Genomic DNA, 20,813 nt, shown 5'->3' on the forward strand with positions numbered 1-20,813 from the left:
CTGGTGTTTCCAGAGGGGGGAAGCTCTGTAGTGGCCTGTGCCAGTGTGAGGGGAACCGACTGTCCCGAGGTCCCAGATGGGCCGGGCTGGTCATCTTGATCCAGTTGGACAGAGCTGCTGTCATCACTGTGGGCCTCTTTTGTGGGTGGAGTGGACATATCTGGACCCTCCTGTCTGGTGACGTTGGGTAGGGGTCCTGCAAGGGTGTAAAGGCATGATTATTGCATCTGTGTGTGCCCTGGTGTGCAATGGGTGGGTGACCGTGTACCCCAGTGCTTGCATTCTTGTGTAGGACCTTGCGTGATAATGGTGTAGGGGGGTGTATGGGTATGTGCAGTAGCCATGCTTTGGTGATGGGTGTCCATACTTTGGTGTTACATGCAGGGCTTGGGTTTGGGATGTGTGGTTTGTGATATTGGGACATACGTGAGGAGTTGGAGTTATGGGGGTGAGGGCGAGGGTGGGGGTATGTGATAGCATGCAGGTAGGGTGGGGGATGAGGTAGTTAAAGTTTTGCCTTACCAGAGTCCATTCCTCCAGCTACTCCTGCGAGGCCCTTAGGATGCAGTATAGCCAAGACCTGCTCCTCCCATGTAGTGAGTTGTGGGGGTCCGCCGCCAGTCCTCTGAGCCGCAAGGTGGTGTCTTGAGACCACGGAACGCACCTTCCCCGTAGGTCGTTCCACCTCTTCCTGATGTCATCTCTAGTTCTTGGGTGCTGTCCCACTGCGTTGACCCTGTCCACGATTCTTCGCCCTATCTCCATCTTCCTTGCTATGGTGGTGTGCTGCACCTGTGATCCGAATAGCTGTGGCTCTACCCACATGATTTCCTCCACCATGACTCTGTGCTCCTCCTCAGAGAACCTGGGGTGTCTTTGCGGGGCCATGGGGTGGTGTGGGTGATGTATGGGGTGGTGTGTGTTGTGATGTGTGGGGTTATGTTTAGAGGTGTGTTGTGTGAGGTGCTTGGACGTTGTGTGAGTGATGGTGTTGAGTGCCTGTGGATGCTAGTTTGTAGATGATGGTGTCTCTCTCTGGCCTTCAGTCTCAATTGTTGACGTAAGGGTTTGTGGGTGTGTGTTTTATATTGTATTGGGTGTGTGGGAGTGGTGTGTGTATGTGTATGTATTTTGAGCGCGGCGGTGTGTACTACCAATGGAATACTGCGGTTGAAAGACCGCTGCGTGGATTCGAGGGTCGTGATAGTGTGGGCGTATTCCTGTTGGTGTGACGGTGTCAGTTTTGTTATCGCCAGTTTATCACTGACCTTTGGTGTGGCGGACTTGTGTTGGTGTCTGGATTTTGGCAGATTCCGAGCTGTGGGTCATAATGACCATGGCGGAATTCCGTGGCTGCGGCAGTGTGTTGGCGGTAAGCAGCTTTTACCGCCAATGTTGTAATGACCCCCCTAAATCTAGTTTATCTATGATGCTTGCATTCATTAGTTGCCAATGCAAGCATGTACATGTATCATAATCTAGCACATATTCACTTTCCAATGCCATTTAAAGTTGGCATTAAATTGCGGGCAGTGCTTCCTTCAACTTTTATACTTACAAATCACAATCACATGTGGACTAGTGACTGCATATACACTCATTACATAACCAGTTTATGTGATTAATTTGGATAGCTGTTCTGATGTGATTAAATTAAAATAATGTATGTACTTAGAAATGTCTGAGTCTCTGCTTATCATCTAGTGTTACACGTAAGTAGTTTCTAGACTACTAGGGGATCCAGTATTTTTTGTGGTATATTTGTTTCCATTTTACTCACCCTTAGTTCTCTCTCGTCTCCTTAGCTTTTCCTGTAAACGTTCTATATGTCTGAAACTGTAAGGTTTGTTAGTGCCATGTTATTGTGAAGCATATTTATATTCCTTCAGTGTTCTTTGACTCAACGATTTAGCAGTCTTGTACTCACTTTAACTGGAGGGAATGAGAGTTTGCCCGAGGTGGCAAATCCCAAGCCCTTTGGCCCCCTCAATAAGTATTAAGGCATTGATCAATTGATCATAGTGTTCAAGAAACTGGTGAAGTGAAAACCTTTTTAATTGTATCTTTGGACATAGTACACCCTTTGAGTCCTTTTCCAAATAGTCATCTTTCTTCTCTGTTTACACCAGTATCCTATACAGCACTGACTGGATCAGTCGCCAGCCCAACACATACTTGTCCTTTTCTAGGTCTAATTTGTGGAATAAACGGGATAAATAACTTACCAATGTTCTCTTGGACGAGCTACTCATAGAGTGCTGACTCAGGAAGGTTGATTTACCGCTTATTTCCCCTAAAATATAACAAATATATCTGTCTTGCATTTAAAGGTTATAATGGCTTTCATACCTCTCAGGTAGTCAAAAGTCTGAGTTCGTCAGGACTTAACTTCTGTGAGTTTCTGAGAAAATGTAGCTTGTGGTCCTCCTTCACATCACTGAATGACTTTCACCGCATTTTGGATCGCTCACAATTGTTCTGTACTTCTCACTTATTTCTGCCTTTAGTGTTTTATTCTGGGCAGAAGAAAAGATTCGGTTTCAGCCCTGCTCTGTATTGCTAGGTCTCCACTTTCATGACCTCTCTCCTTCTCCTTTTCAGGAAAACTGAAGTCGGTCCCTCTCCACCACTGGAGAATATACCCAGCCCTTTTTGGAACTTTCAGACGTTTTGAGTAAAACATTTTAGTCTCCAAGCCGACCTCCTCCACTTTAGCATTTTATGTTTTGATAGTGTTCTACTTTGAATAAATTGCACAGACCTGTTTAGTCTCGTTTGCATAGGCTGTAGGTATCTGTGACATGTTGTGTGTTCTGGTATAGCTGGCAAAGTTGTGTCCAAGTACACTTTATATTAGCAGTAGGTAATGGTGAACACCGCTCTGATACGAGTTGGGGGTGCCTGTGGCACTCCTTATTTTCACATACATGGAATAGTGTCATCTGGAGAACTAAGCTGGACTGTGTTGTATCACTGTCGGTCTTCTCTTCACGACAGGGTACTCATAGTCGGGATTCATTTATATGTCCTGGGTTGATGGAAACCATCAGCTTTCCGGGCTACCTGCTAGACCACGACAGAAAGCTGAAAATGAAGCTAAGAGCTACAGTTGCACACATAGTGGTGGGTGTTCACCAGCTGCATTGTATTCAGAGTCCAGATGAAACTGCTGTGGCTAATCCCCTTACTGGGATTTGGGGACTCTGGGTCTAAAAACTGAAGACACAAATTTTGAAGGGACTATTTGTCCCTCTCTGAATGTGGGACCAGTATGTTTAATTACAAAGGAACAATGGATGCGACCCACGTACAAAGACGGTGCACCATTAATCAACTTTTGCAGAGGTATACTAAAAATGCTGTCTAATAAATATTAATTAGACAGGTTTTTGTTTCCTACCTGCTGCAGTTGCCTGCAAATGCAGAGATGGTGGCCTGCAAAAGTCAGCAGACCTCCATCCTTGCATTTGCATTCCCAAACAGAAAACACTTTTAAAAAACAGTCCTTGTCCTGTAAAGCATTAGGATAGACTTAAAGGGCAGGATGCAGTGGTCCACAGACTTCTTCCTGCTCTCCTCAGTCTGATGGACAGGCTTTACAAAAAGGAAACTGTCCCAGGCGAATCAGATACCCCACGCCCCCCAACTCCAGCGTCAGTGTCTGTACTATGAATTGCTACATTTGCCATAAGAAACCAGTGATAAGTTTCATTTCTATTCATAGTTAGCAAATGATGCCCCTTTTAAGTCCCTACTTAATTGTAATTCGTAATGATTTGCAAGAGGCTTTTTTTGAGTCAGAAGGCTTTTCCATGTTGCAAAACGCATTTTGATTCATTGTACCTTTGCAAATTGCTGGCTTTGTTACTAAAAATGCAGTGTTACATTGGGCAGTTATTGTTTGTCCAGCACAATCTTTAAGGTATGCCAGATAGGCCTTGAGCCAACCATGTTATCGGTACCACTTGGGAAGATGGGTTCTAATATGATTTATTGGCAAGGTATGGACGCCTAGAGATGGAAAATATGTGAATAGCAAATCATACTCTTTTGTGTACTACTCCACTCCCAAGATAACCTTGATGTAAATGGAATTTTTTTCATAATTTTTATTATTGTGAATTTTATTATTACAAATTCAATTACAGTAAATGTGAGTATATAAATTGATAATTATAATAGTAATTATGATTATATTAAGTACACCAATTAAAATGTATATATATTTTTTAATTAATTTCTTTTTCCTAGGCTGGTGGTGAATGACCATGTAGCATCATGAAGAAAACTGAAACAAGCACATCCTGTCCTCCGATCCCCAGTGTATAATTCATTTATGGTCAAATGTCCAACATGGAGTTATGCTGACAAGCCTGCAGGACTGCCCATAATGGAAACTTTGATAGAGGCAGCTCAAATAAGGATTCACATTCCACTGCGAGAAATGTGGAAAGCAACACGGTTCCCCAAGTATTTTACCACACGTGCAGGAAACTGTTTACTAAGAAGAGAATTTTACAGAATATTAACCCCTTAGCTGCTGGGCCTTCGTACCCACACCCCCCTCCCGCCCCCCGAGTGCCGAGCCCTTTTTTGGCTATTTGGTGTAGTTTGCGCTTAGGCCTTCATAACATTTTGTCCACATAAGCTATTCACACCACATTTGCGTCCTTTTTTTCCAATATCCCAGGGATTCCAAAGGTACCCAGAGTTTCTGGGTTCCCCTGGAGGAGTCCAAGAAATTAGCCAAAATACAGCTAGAATTTAGTTTCTTTTACCTTTTTCAGAAAAATGGCTGCAGACAAAAGCATGTGGTTTTTGTCCCTGAAAATGGCATCAACAAAGGGTTTGCAGTGCTAAAATCACCATCTTCCCAGCTTTCAGGAACAGGCAGACTTGAATCAGAAAACCATATTTTTAGCCTCCTTCCAGTTAGTGACAGAAATGGGTGTGAAACCAGTGCTGGATCTCAGACAGCTAAACATTTCTGAAAAGTAGAAAAAATTCTGAACTCAACAAGGGGTCATTTGTGTAGATCCTACAAGGTTTTCCTACAGAAAATAACAGCTGAAATAAGAAAATATTGAAATTGGGCTGAAAAAAAAAAGCTATTTTTCCTCCACGTTGTACTCTGTAACTTTTTCCTGCATGTTATATTTTCAAAAGTAATATACCGTTACGTCTGCTGGGCTCTTCTGGTTGCGGGATATATAGGGCTTGTAGGTTCTTCCAGAACCGTAGGTACCCAGAGCCAATAAAAGAGCTGCACCTTGCAATGGGTTTTCATTGTATACCGGGTGTACAGCAATTAATTTGGTGAAATATAAAGAGTGAAAAATAGGTATCATGGAAACCTTTGTATGTCCAAAATGGGTACAAAATAAGGGCCCTCATTACGACCCTGGCAGTCGGCGGTAATTTGGGTAAAGGTACTGCCAACAGGCTGGCGGTACCTTTCCCAAATTATGCTAAACCACCAATGTACCACTCCATCCACCAGGGTGGTAACGGCCGCTGGGCTGGAGACTTCGGTCTCCAGCAAGGTGGCCATCACAATCCCACCCTTGGGATTATGACCCCGGCTACTGCCATGGTTTTCGTGACAAGCATCCTGCCATGAAAACCATGGCGGTAGGCACTATCAGTGGCTGGGAATTCTTTTCCCGACACCGATAGGGGTCTCCCCCACCCACCTCCCCTCCCCAGAGTCCTCCCTCCCGCTCCCTCTCCTGCCCCCGCACATTTACACACGCGCACGCATACACACTCATACAATCACGCATACCCACATCCACCCACGCATGCACACAAACATACCCAGACACTGCAACTCACACCAACATACTGTGTTGCACACACGCATTCACAACACACACCATACACGTAGACTCACATTTAGTCATTCACTCACGCATTCAACATGACACACACCCGCATGCATGCATACAAAAACAGACCCCTCCACCCCCACACACACACACACACACACACACACACACAACACCCCCCCTCTCCTGTCAGAGAACCCGACTTACGTGCTTGCAAGGGGTCCTCCTACTGGACACTGGACGCAGCGCTGCTGTCAGCAGCAGCGTGCGCCAGCAAAACACTGTCAGGCCGTATCATTGCTCATAATACGGTAGGCGGTGTATTGCTGGTGTGGCGCTGCTTCTGACAGCAGCGCCACCTTACTGCTGTCCGCCGCCATGACCGTCAACGGTATTCCGCCAGCCTTCTGGCAGAATTCCGTCGACGGTCATAATGCGGTTGTGCGGCTGGTAGCCATGACAACGGTATGTTGGCGGCCTGATCTTTGCAGTAGGCATATAAACCTTCTGCGCTACTTTATGACATCAAAACTGCCACTATATAAAAGTCAGATCCTTTTGTAGCAGAAGCATAATCACAAGACTTATTTGAATTTTTTATTGCTGCCTAAAAGCTACAGTTGAAACGCATCCGTTGAAGTATGTGCATTGCTTTGAAGACGCAAGCTGCAACTGCAAGAGAACTGGTGACGAATATGAATATATATATATATATATATATAGCTATATATATATAGCTATAGCTATATATATATAGAGAGAGAGAGAGAGATATCTCTCGATCGATCACTTTTATATGTGGTTGTGGTTTTCATTGAGGCCGACTGCAGCCCCCAGGGAAACCACACATGCATTGACAAAAGTGATTGCTATATATATATATATATATATATATATATATTTTAGCTCTATGGTATCTTTGGCCCCATGGGAAACTATACAACTATTAAAAAAATGATTGCCCTCACAGCGGGTCGCTCTGCCCACTGGGATCCCCAGTCAATTTAATTTTTAGTTTTTTTTAAACCAGTGGGGGGTCTCAGTAGCGCCCCCCTCCCCCCCCCCCCCCACACATCCCCCTTTCCAGGGTAAGCCACACTGACGTCACAGAGGGGCAGGGGAAGACACAGAAGATCTTCCTGTCTCCCGGGGTTTTTTAAACCCCAGGAGACACGGAAATGCATCAGAGGATTTTTTAACCCCCTCCCTGGTGTCAGCCAGTGGCCGACGCCGGCAACGTAGAGGTTAAGCGAAAAGCTGAAGCAGGTGTCAGTGATGATGCTGGAACGAGTGAGTGCACGAGTAAATGGTTAAACAGAAGAACAACATTAAAGTCAAACGTGTATGCTGAAGAATGTATATTTTGTGGAAGGATAAAATGCTATGAGGGAACATCAATGCGTGAGAAATTAATCAAGGCCACGGAGCTTAGAGTTGATTAAATGCTTCGAGTGTGCAACCATTAATTGTGATTCAAAGATCCTAGCAGTTTGTAGTAGGGACAAAGTGGCAGCAGAAGCCCATTATCGTTCATCTTGTTATAGGAACTATACAAGGGTTAAAGCAAAGGAGAAACATCATGCATTTATCATTCAAACAGATGATCACTACGAAAATATGAGAGATAAAGCATATGGTGAACTATTTCAATACATTAGAACACGATTATTTCTAATAAAGAGGTAATACGTTTGATCACTCTCACTGAAAGGTTTGAAACCCTCATGACACACAGAGGAATACAGGGAAAAGCATAGTAGAATAAAATTGGACTCTGAGTTCGGTGACAGCCTCCACATATCCCCAGACAGCCAAGGAAAATCATTGGCCCAACCTGATAGGGTCATGCTACAGGACGTTATAAGTGAAAAACAGAGTTTAAAAAGAGACTTAACAGTTTTAGAAGTTAAGGCACAGATGAACATGATCATTGATCAAACATCATCGCACATAAGAACAATGATTTAAACAAACTTGGCATCAACACCATAGCCGTGTCATCCGTCAGACGTTGATAAAAATTAATTTGCAGTGCCTGATTACCTTAACCAGTTCCTGTTAGCACTTCTGACTTGAGATCCAGAAAACACAACGCTGTCCAAATGGGTTGCCTTACTTACGTAATTATTCAGTCAGGGCATTATATATGCAGTCACTAAATGGCCAGCAGAAACACCCCCCAAGCAATTGTTGCTCCCAGACACCGTACAAATGCTGGCAGGCACTGTTGAAATCATTTGCACTGTAAACATACTTGGTCATAGGATTTCTCACAATTGGAAGAAAACGGTACTGCCTTGTGACTTCAGAAACTTGCTGCTATCTTAAATGAGTAAACTGTTCTTCCAGCCAACATTCAGCCTTGTGTCTTCACTATTTTAGCATGGGATAACACTAATAGGCTGGTAGAGACTCTTACTTATCATTACAACTCATCAAGTCAACGTTATAGCTGTGCAGCCCACGTTGTTTAGACCGCAACCTTTTAAAGCTCCTCTTTCAAGCATTGCAAAACAAAAGCAAAGAACACTGACCCCCCCACAAAGAATTGTTCATGTATGTTCCTGGTGAACGAGTTGGGTCTCAGCCATTGATGAATAGTACCAAAGTCATGCCAGAATGTGTTGCCCAACTGAAGCTTGTTCAAAATAAGAACATAATGTGGGTTAAGAGACAAGAAGCAAACCTCACACGGACAATACCAAGCTGGACAGGATTTAAAAACAGTACTAGAGACCTAGTTAGTGTATCACAGGATTCCATTGGCTACTTGCCCACCATTAATGCCCCTGTAACTGAGTTGACAACTATTTCTGAAATTTTGAAACAGTCAGAGCTGATAAGGGAATCACTGCATTTGGCAAAAATTGTAGTAGACATGGATCAAGCTCTGTACGCAAAAGCAACTGAGATTGTGTAGAAGCATAAAGCAATTTACGACAGAATCTTTCTTTCAATAGGCACCTTTCACAACATTTGCAGTGTCATGTCCATTCTTGAAAAACGCTTTCAAGGCGCTGGCCTTCCCAACCTTTGCACTGAAGCAGACATGATAGCAGAAGGATCAATATCATCAGTACTAGAAGGTTGTATGTACAATTGTGCAGTTCGAGTACACAAGTGCATGTATGAAGCTATGGTGAGACTAGCTTGGTTGGAATTTATCCGCTGGGTGGAGAAGAATTACGAAGAGAACATTCAAGAAGTCTACTCCTTCATTGAGGATGTTAATGATTTTGCAAAAGATCTATGGCAACAGGGATTATATGACCTTTTGCAGAATGCTGCATTTGCCGAAGTAAAACCTCTTTAAGATATATTCCTGGAACAATGGAGATCTCTCTGCATTTTAGATGTCATAGGTGGATATTGTTGGAAATGTCTTGCTGGCTACGCTGCAAGCTGATCGAGAAGGAAATTGGCATTTACATCTTACCACCATACACTCTGATCCCATGGTGTTTTGCGAATGACAGGATGAACAATGCTAGCTATCTTCTGTATACTATGCAGGGATGACAGTACTTTCAGTGAAAGATCCAGAAATACACCACAACTTCATCAACAGATGCTTTGCAGTTCAACTGTTAGATGTTAATTTGTTTGGATGAATTCCGGTCGATCAGGCGATAGAGATAACAGTCGACAAAGCACACAGACTCTGGCTGAACACAGAAGCACCTTTTTGGGACAAATAAGGGAAATGGTTCGGAACAACAGATCAGATCTTACTCATGCAGACCTACGTAAGTCAAGAATTTAAAAGAGATGAAGATACTGTTACGAGAGCTGTTAGTCTGGTTCAAAGCTGGATAAACCCATTTGCTTGGCTTCATAATCTCATTAGTCTCTCCACAGCAAAAAAGGCATCTCAAGACATAGGGGGTCATTCTGACCCCGGCGGTCAGAGACCGCCGGGGCCAGGGTCGGCGGGAGCACCGCCGACAGACCGGCGGTGCCCTGCAGGGCATTCTGACCGCAGCGGTTCGGCCGCGGTCAGATGCGGGAAACCGGCGGTCTCCCGCTGGTTTCCCGCTGCCCTGCAGAATCCTCCATGGCGGCGGGGGGATTCTGACACCCCCTACCGCCATCCTGTTCTTGGCGGGTCTCCCGCCAGGAACAGGATGGCGGTAGGGGGTGCTGAGGTGCCCCCGTAAGAGGGCCCCACAAAGTATTTCAGTGTCTGCTTTGCAGACACTGAAATACGCGACGGGTGCCACTGCACCCGTCGCACCTTCCCACTACGCCGGCTCAATTCTGAGCCGGCATCCTCGTAGGAAGGTTGATTTGCCCTGGGCTGGCGGGCGGCCTTTTGGCGGCCGCCCGCCAGCCCAGGGCAAATCCCAAAATACCCTCAGCGGTCTTTCGACCGCGGAGCGGTATTTTGCTGGGGGAACTTTGGCGGGCGGCCTCCGCCGCCCGCCGAAGTTAGAATCACCCCCATAGTATCCGACATAATGAAGGCACATGAAATAGGTGAACAGTGCTATACAGACTTCAAACTTGACCAACTTGAGAATAATCCACCTATTGAGAAGTTTTATGGCCCAATGAAAATGAACAAACTATAAACCTTCACTAACATGTCCAAGAAGAAGGCAGTGAACAGCAATGGCAAGACAATTATCATGAAAGCAGACAAAGCACTATTTGGTCAAATTATTGTGACAGCACAAAATCGGAACCTTCAAATGCTGGATGTACTTTCTTATCCCTTAGGACCTTTACCATGGGCTTTAACAACTCCAGAAGGTCTGCTGCACAAGACAAAGTTGTTTTAGCAACATACTTGCAGAAAAATGTTACCCTTGCTGAGGAAATACCTGGAAATTCAGCCACGCAGATTGATGGTATGGTTCTTGTTCAGAGAGTGAAAGAGAGGACTCAAGCTTTGTTTAGGTGGCCATGTCTGTCTTGGCCATGGCTTTGCGGGACAGAAATAGGAGTCAGAGAATCAGTATTGTGTTTTATACATCTAATGAGACGTCTATTAGGAATGGCAAAAGGACAATCCGAGAGGAAGAACTCGGGCACCAGTTACAGAGCATCTCACCTTCTCAGATTGTCAGACAGTGGAGGAAATTCCTAAGCCATGTAAGGAATAAAACTCCTATCACATTTCTTGTTAGTGAATGGAGAAAACCAGAGTATTTTGTAAAACTTGAGAATTAAACACTGTTGGAAAACTTTGAAGATAAATGCTACAAAATCACATCTGAAGGGAGACACGAAGTGCCTGATCTCAACAGCACACACTAAGAAGCAGATGTTTTTTTGTTGCTGCATATGCTGTTAATGAGAGTTATGAGGCAGTAATGATAGGCTCAGATGACACCGATGTGTTTATTATGTGTTTGGGATTCCATGACAGAATCAAGGCTGAATTGTTTCTGAAATGTGATACTAAAATACGCCATGTGAGTCTTTGACATTGGGAAAATAGCTTCACCTCTTGATGAAAATGTTTGTTGAGCTATGTTAGGTCTCAATACGTTTACCGGATGTGACACAATAAGTACATTTGCAGGAAAAGGCAAAGTAAGAGCATTCAAAATCCTGTCTGCCAGCATACATACCCTGGAAACATTTTCGCTGCTCAGAGACGAATGGGATCTCTCTGAAGAACTAATGAACAAAGTGGAGCAATTCTCGTGCTTGCTATATGCACCAAAATCTTTGATATAACGTGAATGACTTGAGATATCACCTGTTATGCTCAAAGAAGGGCAAGATAGACAGTCATCAACTTCCACCTTGCAGGGACTGTCTGAAGAAACATGGTGAACTTGCAGACTACCAAGTCGCTAAGCAAGAGATGTCTTCTGAATGAACCACAGACATCTAGTCCCATTGGGAGAGGGTTGAAGTTGAAAAACCACGAGGGAACAGAGCAACTGGTAGTGGACTGGCTGGAGGAGCGGCCAGCACCTCAGGCTGTGTTAGATCTACTAACTTGCAACTGCATTAGGAACTGCAAACTGCTAACATGTGTCTGCTGTCTAAATGATCTTAAGTGCACTGACATGTGCAGACTTACCGCCTGTTAAAATCAAATCGATTAGATTTGTTTAAATGTATCCAGTCTGGTGGAATTAGATTTATTTTTCCACATATTATGATGAATTTGTATGCAATGCATCAAAAATATAAAAACCATTATTTTTTTCGGCTATGGTTGCTAATCCAATAATATCATACAAAAGGGAAAGAGTGATGACTTGCGATCACATATTTCCTTCTCTAGGCAGCCATACCTTGCAAAATATCATTTTAGAACCCATCCCCCTGAGTGGTACCAATGGCCTAAATTTGGGATCCTAACTCATGGCCTAAGAAACAGTTTTTGTTTGTTTTTGGAAACGTTTCCTATACAATTCAACATTGAGAATAGTCTACTGTCAGCACCATATTCTTGTTTCCCTTTCTTGCAAAACAGGTACATAGATAAATACTATCCAGCATGTATGATATAGGCATTCATAAGTACCTCATTAAGGCGAGGTGTAAATCATTTTACCCATCATAAGAGATGGACCTACAATCACTTGTTTGAGAGCGCTTTGGAGGTAGAACAAAATGTAGGATATCATCAAGGACCCAATCTCAAGATGCATTACTTCATCAAATCATTATTCCTAGGAGCCAAACTGCAAGGTTCATGGTCATCTACCCAAGTAGATCACAACATAAACTTCTATGCACACTTTCATTAAGCTTTGCTGTGTGAATTAGGAGGTTAAGTAGGTTTGCTTTAGCACTATTACTGTTTAACACAATATTGCCTAAAGGGTGCTGTTATTGTAATGCATTGAATGGAAGGCACTGTATTTATGATGGAATTTAATAACGTCCTACTATGCCTAGGATGTTTCCTACAATGACAAGGACTAGAAAGAGCATGATCCTCTACAGATGCCCACTTCTGCTTTCTAGGTGCTCAACTCAGCTTGTCTGTCCTCGTTGGTTGTTCGAAAAAAATGAACGTTTGGCATTTGTTGCTCTACCAGCTAGTTATTCCATTTAATACTTAGTGTAAGGTACAGAATCAGAAATGTCTGTCTGCACTTTGTAATTTAAGATTGATAGTTGTCCTTTCTTGTGTATGTGGAATAATCTCATTCAGGCAACTGAAACTCCTGTAGTTTCACCTTTTAATTCTGATATTTTTCAGGTTTGCTGGAGCATTCACACTCAGGCAGCGCATGTTAAATTTTGTACAGAACATCCAGTACTACATGATGTTTGAGGTGATGGAACCCACATGGCATATCTTGGAGAAAAATCTGAAATCAGTAAGTCCTCTAAAATACCCACTGTATGTGTACTTAACTGCAGATAGCAAATGTGGTTTAGGACCATTATTTTGTTAGAATACAGTTTCGGTATACCATTCAGTGTTAAAATAAAGTTAATCTTATAGCTTATAAAATATTAATTACAATAAAAAGAAAGCTCCGGTTTTTGTCTGTGTTTGGGACGCAAAACAACGACATTGTATGTGGGGATCTGAGTTTGTTTTTCATAAGAGGTAGAACCATGCAGCAGTTGTATTGCAGGGAGCTCCACAAAGTGCCTTTCAGTGTGGGATGCACAGTCCATAAGTAATGTAGAGACCGTAGCTTCATGTTAGTGAGTTTTGGAAATGTGAGGCCGAAAAAGAGAGACTAGCTCCAGTTCGTAAGTGTGGAACTTACAAGAGATGGTACTGGTAGAGCTCAGTTTAGTGCTGATGAGTGTTCAGCTGCTCGAAATGATTGGAGAGGGTTCACCTTGGTGTCATTAGCTGTAGAGACCATTTGGCTGCAACATTAGGAAGAGCTCAGCTTTGCATTAGCAAAGATATACCTGTTGCCGGTAAATTGGGGATCACAAGGGTGTATTACTGGGAGAATGTGGCACCGTTGAGTCTGGGACACAGGTTTACGTACCGTGAGAATGCAGTTTACTGGCAGTGTGTGAGACCCAAACGGTTTTAGTGCTGTGTAGAGCACAGCTTAGTTGGCAGCAAATGTGGGTCTCCTATGCCTCTAGTAACAGGTACGTTTTGTTTTGATTTCAGAGAGAGTGGGATCCCTAAATCTCTAGTAACATTACGCATTATTAACATTAACCCATTTAAGAGGAGTAACGGTGCATTATATGTTTGCTCACCACAGGCATCTAACATAGATGAGGTTCTGCGGCACCACACCAGTTTTCTGGATAACTGCTTGAAAGATTGCATGCTGACAAACCCTGATCTTCTCAAGATCTTCTCCAAGCTGATGTCTGTCTGCGTCATGTTCACAAACTGTATGCAGGTGGGTCATTTTAAAACAAAAATTGCAGGTTTGTCCCATAAAGTACTGTGTACTAGTTCATACTACTTACAAACTATGTGCAGTACCTGTCCACTTAATCACAATATAGTCATCAACTGCAAATATAGGACATATGTCCTTTTAACAAACTGATTGAAAATATGTCTTTCTACCAGGTAGGTAGGTTCTGTTTTATGGAAATCACATTTATTCTGAAGATTAATGGTATCTACCTTCCATTCCCTCAGGCAGCCTGTTTTATTAGGGTCGAGCCTGCGTTGCATGCGCTCGCGCATGCGTATCACAGCGAGACTCTTTAGTGTTCAGAAAAGGGCTCGAAGCCCTGTCAACGTCACGTCAGTGTTTTTTATTGGTTCGTGGGCTTGCCTAATAAAATCTGCTTGCTTTCATTAGTCGAAGGCACGCATACGTCATGCCTTTTCCGGTGGCTAGCCCTCCTCGAGCGCAGGGACCAAGTACAGAAAACATGCGAGGCTCGCTGTTTTCCATCGGGCTGGTGGACTTCTTTTTCTCTAATTTACGAGCGCGATCTCGCTTGGCAGAAGTCGAGCACTTTACATAGTTAATTGCACTTTTTCGGGTTACATATATAAATGCACTTTTGCCCGATAGGTGAAAAGTCGGGTTAGGAGTTTACAACGCTATCAGCTCGAACATGAGCAAACGCGAGACCCGTTGCATTGCAAATGCTTGTTTTCAGTTGTGAAAAGATGCTTCTGTTGGTTATTCCCATGTTTTTTTTGCCTGAGGTTTCTAGTACTCCCATGCTGCAGGAATAGTTAGTGAGCTATATGGCGCAGACAACACTGCACAAGTGCTGCTCCTGGCATGGACCGCTTCCTGGGGCCCTGGATATTATGGGTAATGTAGTCCCTTTTTGTTAGAAGAAATGCTGGTACTCCCCAAAACAGTAAAAAGAAAGCTTTTCAAGTCCTCCTAATCTGCAACACAATGCCCATTGTTTATGGAAACACATGCTTCCTGTTAAACCGGTGGGTTTATCCCAGAGAAAGACATTTATGGGCCAGATTCTTCTGGTAGTTCATTTCTCCAACAGAAGCACCACAGAAACTTGAGAAGCTCATTCTCCAGTGTGAAACCAGCTTTAAATTAGTAAACCCTCAGTCAGAGTTCCTGCTTTGTCAAACCTATTCTTTTAGACTGAAAGTCATGGGCCAGTCATTTTCCACTTGGAGCCTTGTGACTGTTTCAGGTGAATCTGGATGGTTCAATCAAGGGAAGGAGTGGATCCCTCCAAGCAGTTATTGCCCTTCCTGGTTCTGGCTCGTCAGCAATCCTAATTATACCGGAGTTTTCTTTGGCAATTCCCTTCATAAATTGTTGACCCAACAGATTGCTCCCTTCACCCCAATTTGACTGCACTGGTGCAAAATTGGTATTATCCTGAACTGAGAGTCGGGCATTTTACTGGCTTCTCTAAATGCAAAGCTGAAGGACTTGGCATGTTTTTAGCATGTGTGGCAGTAGATACACATAATTACTATACTAGTAGTGTTGTGCCTGGACATTTGCAAGTTGTTTTTCTAGAAAAAGGTATTTTGAGTCATGAGATGTGCTGTGACTCTTCCTCTTGTTGCACATTACGCATGGGCACTGACTCCATCCTTCATTGTTTTTTCCTCCATTGGGTTAAAACATGCTCAAGTAGGTTCAGAATCCATCATGTTACTGACATGTTGTCCTTCAGGCCCACTTGACTACTCATTCATCACTGTGCCTACCAGACATAGACATTGTCTTCGTACCGTGTTGCAGATCAGTAGTACCAAGGGTTACGTTCACCGCCGCAAGGCATCGGCGGACTAAATACCACTGGGAGCCAGTACAGTTTCCACTCCTCAATTGCTTGAGAATGCTGCACGGGTAATGGAACGGACACCCTTCCAGAACTGTCCCTGCTGCTACTCGAAATGCACTTGTGCAGGTCAACACGAGGTATGTAATCTTTCCCCAACCACCCCAACCGCTCCCACCCCTGCCTACTAAAATTCTTCCTGCCTGTCGTGACTTGCTTTACACCTCTTTCACACCCCATCCAAAAGCCAACATCAACGTTGAAGTCTTCATCAGCTCCCAAACCTTTCTTGGCTCTGAAAGCCTCAGGTCTGATGGCTCGGTAGAAACCCAGATTCTTTGGCAAGGACTTAAGGAGCCAGTCATGGGGAGGCTTCAGTGAGAAGTGGACACTGGGCAAAGGTGTCTCTTCCTTCACACAGTCACGATGAAGATCTCTGCCTAACCGCCTCCACAGACCCCTTTTCAGAGCCTATTCCTCAGAAGAGGAAACTCTCCTTTGAGGGGAGGGCTCCTTCGGGACCTGCCTCCCTAGACCCAACTCTCAAAAGACGAAGGGACACAGCCACTAGGCCTTGTCCCCTTACCACATAACTCACCTAAACCTCCTGTTCCCCACATTCACAACCATGTACCTCTCCTCCACTGTCTCTACCAGAGTTACCCAAGGCATCCACCGTCTCATATTCACAACCAGGAAGTCCAAACAATGATTAGTGGGACAACTATAATGTTTGATCCCCCTGGTATCCGAACCTGTATCATTATTCAGTGAGGGCCCCCTCATGATACTTCAGTATACCACAAGGTCATCTAGAGGGCAGCAGCTTTCTACAAGGTCATTATGCATGACACGCAAGAGGAGAAAGATTTCCTGCTGAAGGTGCTCTTTAAGACAGTGTGGGCCATGCAGTTTCTCCCCATGCCTACGGGCAGGTTAAAATACGCACCAACAACTTTAATGACCCTGCCAATGCTAAGCTGGTCTCACACTGAACGGAAAATAGGTTTATACCCTTTCCAACCAATTTAGACATAAGGGAGCAGAATTCCACAGTCTTTTGATACACACCTCCCATCAATGCGCTTCTGCCCTGGCCACAGGCGATGCTCTTCCTTCAGCTAAGACTAACAAGAAAATAGACACAGCAGGCAAGAGGGTGGCAGTAGGAGAACCAATCCAGAGGCACTGCAGTCTTGGTGCGACACGACAGAGCGCAGTGGGAGATGGAGAAGCTTCTTAAGCACCCCCTTGACTATAGAAAGCGGGGAGAGGAGATGGTGTCTGCGAGCTTGATTGCAAAGCTGTCTCCAAAGCCAGCATCTGCTGTGTACTGGATGCAACAGATAGTCTCCAGAGGCATTAACACCAACATCATACTTTCACATCAAGCTTGGATCCATATCTCGAAGTTCAAACCCAAGGTGTTAGGTTGAAGGTCACTGGGGAAAGCTAGTGTTGGTACAGGCAAAAACGCACAGCTTTCAGCAATGGTGGAACACTACAGTGACTTGGTACAAAGCAGACCCCATTTCACAAATACCCATTGTAAAAGATGCCTCTCTCATGTAATGGGCATGCACCTCAACAAGATTACATTCAAGGGGATGTGGCCCTCTCAGCCCCAGGTTCACCACATCAATTAACTAGTACAGCAAGCCATCCACCTAGCCCTCAAAGGCTTTCTACAGGTCATTTGGGGCAGGTTAGTCCTCAGTGGGACAGACAGCATGACTGCCATGTATTACTTTCAAAAGTAGGGCAGCATCAGTGTTCTCAGCCTTCCCACACAGCGCAGAGGTTCTGACACTGGGTGAGCCGCCACAGCTTTCCCCCTTTAGTGGAGCACCTCCTGGAGGGAACTTTGTGGACCAACTGAGCAGGATGCATCACGATGTTGAGTGGGAACAGCACCATCATGTCCTTCACACATACTTCCAGCACTGGGGTATAGCGCAGATAGACCTGTTCACCACCCTAAAAAAAAAAAAAGGTGTAAACTTTGCCACCAAGCACCTGCATCCACAGTCCATTGGCAAGACACTGGATAAGCTGCTTGGGTATATTTGTCGAGGCTTTTGCTCCTTTTCCACTTTTTCCCTTCATGGTGAGAAAGCTCAGAGGAACTTCACTAACCCTCATCCTAGTACTGTCAGACTGGGCCAGGTAGCCTCGGTACTCCACTCTTTTGGAGGTGTGACTCTGCCTCCAGGAGAGGATTTCACTAAGGCCGGACCTTCTCCTGCTGAAGGCCCTCTCTAAGTCGGAGTGCACTGTGCAGTTTCTCTCCATGCTGGAGGGCTTGTTAAAATCCACTCCCAAAATTTGAATGACCCGGTCAAGTGATAAGTGGGACACACTATGGGTGGAAAATCGGTGTATGCCCTCTCCAACCAATTTCGATATTAGGAGCACGTTTCCCCAGTCTGCCTGTTGATACAAATCTCCCCTCAGTGCGCCTCTGTCCTGGCCACAGGCAACATTCTTCCTCCAGCTAAGAATAGCAAGAAAATAGACACAGGGGGCAAGAGGGTGGCATTGAAAGCGGCAACCCATTAGAACTGCTGTCTTGGTACAACAGAGCGCAGTGGGAGATGGAGAAGTTTCTTAAGCACCTCCTTGAGGAATATAGAAAGCAGGGAGAGGAGATAGTGTCTGAAAGCTTGACGGCAAAGTTGTCTCCAAAGCCAGCATCTGTTGTGCACTAGATGCAGCAGACACAGACTTAAGGGGCATTAACACCAACACACAGTCGCATGGTCAGATCAGGTCAGGCATCCAGACCTGGTCAGCTCAACATTGCAATCTGGTGCCTGAAGTCCTAGAATTCTGATACCTCAACCATATGATTGTATCCACAAGATTGTATGGCTTTTTTAAAGGAGGCCTGTTGGCTCACAACTCTGGCCTGTTACACAGTAGAATGGAAGAGATGTGTTCATTACTACATACCAAAGATCGGGAACCCCTCAAACTTAACATCCAGGAAATCATTGACTACATCTTACGCTTACATAAGCCTCAGTCTTCTGTGCTCAAACATTTAATTGCAGCCGCCGCATGTTTCAGAGGAGAGCTTTGGGCCCCGGCATGTTTTAATTTACAAATTAAGCACTAGAATGCATGCATTTATGTCATTAGGACAAAGGCATGAGAAGTGACACTGGTGAGGTAACATACTGCATCAGTCGGACCCAGGAAGTATGATCCACATGGAGATGAAGGAGTTAGTAATTCGCAGCCATCATTCCAGTAATAGTAGTTTAAAAATGGAAGAGGCTTCTGTCTGCACGAACTCAAAAGTGACATGTTCCTCCTTTGAGTCTTGGGGCTAGATTTTGTTGAAACACAGCCTGTGGCTGGTCCTATCAGAAAAGGCAAAGAAAAGGGTACCAAGTAAAGGAGATCATTATAAAAAAGAAAGGCTCTTGTTGATGTAATGGTGCTTTGTTGTTAAACTCGGAGTGATTCATATCAATCACAATTTAAACACAGACGGTCAATATGAACCCCTCCCTGAGGAGAAACTGTTGCATCTGACTTGCTAAGTAGTGTTAATATTCTGCAACTTAAGCAAGTTTGGGAAAATAGCACGCAAAATGAAAGAAAGAAAGAATTAATAGATGTATCCAAATGAAAATACTTTACCCTTGTGGCTAAAACTCCCCTTGATCTTTGACATTCTAGCCATCCCACTGATGGTATTGTCTTTGTCTCCACTGCTAGTGAAGTGACCCTGCAATCAGGAGCCAAAATCCATAAAAGGGCATGTAGATACGAAATCAAGTACCTTTGTTACAACAAAGACTTGATGTAGGATGTCAATTAAAGATTTATTACATTATTTATAAAAAGACCACTCAATAAATAATGCCTCCATTCTGCGCACAAGTCTCCATCTAGAGTAAGCTACTTCACTAGGATCCTATAATCTATAGTTAGCAGTTCTTGGGGGTGGGAATGAAAAATTATGAGACTGGAGAGGAAGGTTTTTCCAACATGTGATACTCGAGTGTATGTCTAGGAGAAATTCTGTGAACTCTAGCTGACCAACTCACTGGCATGACATATTCAAATGTACACACCTGTACCTATATATTGCCTTCTATTTTTAGGAAAAGGGCAGTGACTTCAGGGTCTTTCTTTCATATTGTATAACCTAGTGATAGCGTGTTAGTGTCTCTAAAAACAGACCATGGGATCTTCTCAATGTTATCAGCTTTCCTCAAAGAGACAAGGACTGATCACTTATGGAGTGGCCATTTGAAAGATGGCCATCATATGCTACTTAGACATGCTCTTCTACATTGAACAAAACAAGCTGACCCTCATTGAGTGCCAAGGCTGCTTATTCCATCTGTAAGGTCTCAGTGAAGAATAGGTTTCTCCATAACTGACTAATTGGAGATTATGACTCACAGATTGGTTACAGCTCCTTATCCACACTTCACCCTCCCTGTCAACCTCAAGAGTCCTGGAAAAGGTGTCAAAGTGCATGAAGCATTAGTCTGTGTCCCTCAATGCAATTGGCTGTGGCTGATACTTCATTTTCTTTGCAGTGTATAAATGGATGGGAGCGGCACATGTCCTCTTGCTCCTCCGCTATTTTACATTTTACCTCCTGCTAGAACTCTACCTTGCATTGAGAAAGCAGCCCAAGCGATATGAATTGGATGTAATGAAAGGAGCATACACAGCTGTCTACCTACTGTTCAGTAGAGCTGTATTGGACGTAGAGGACATATTGAGCCTGATCTACTGAACCTACCCGAAAGGGATGCGAGTAAGCAGATTTCATCTGTCTTCCTCCAAGAAATAGGCACCTGGTGCACAAGGAGACATCTGAAA

General features: G+C 44.1%; 1 protein-coding gene across 1 annotated transcript in view; it reads left to right on the forward strand.

The window, feature by feature from the left end:
• The window catches only part of TUBGCP2 (tubulin gamma complex component 2), a 190,575-nt gene that overhangs the window by 114,137 nt on the left and 55,625 nt on the right, over positions 1–20,813 (forward strand). Inside the window, exons 14-15 of the mRNA XM_069240639.1 lie at positions 13,000–13,120; positions 13,985–14,128. Coding sequence (XP_069096740.1) covers positions 13,000–13,120; positions 13,985–14,128 — 265 coding nt within the window. The remainder of the gene's footprint in view (positions 1–12,999; positions 13,121–13,984; positions 14,129–20,813) is intronic.

The sequence above is a fragment of the Pleurodeles waltl genome, chromosome 6, assembly GCF_031143425.1.
Source record: "Pleurodeles waltl isolate 20211129_DDA chromosome 6, aPleWal1.hap1.20221129, whole genome shotgun sequence".
NCBI lineage: Eukaryota > Metazoa > Chordata > Amphibia > Caudata > Salamandridae > Pleurodeles > Pleurodeles waltl.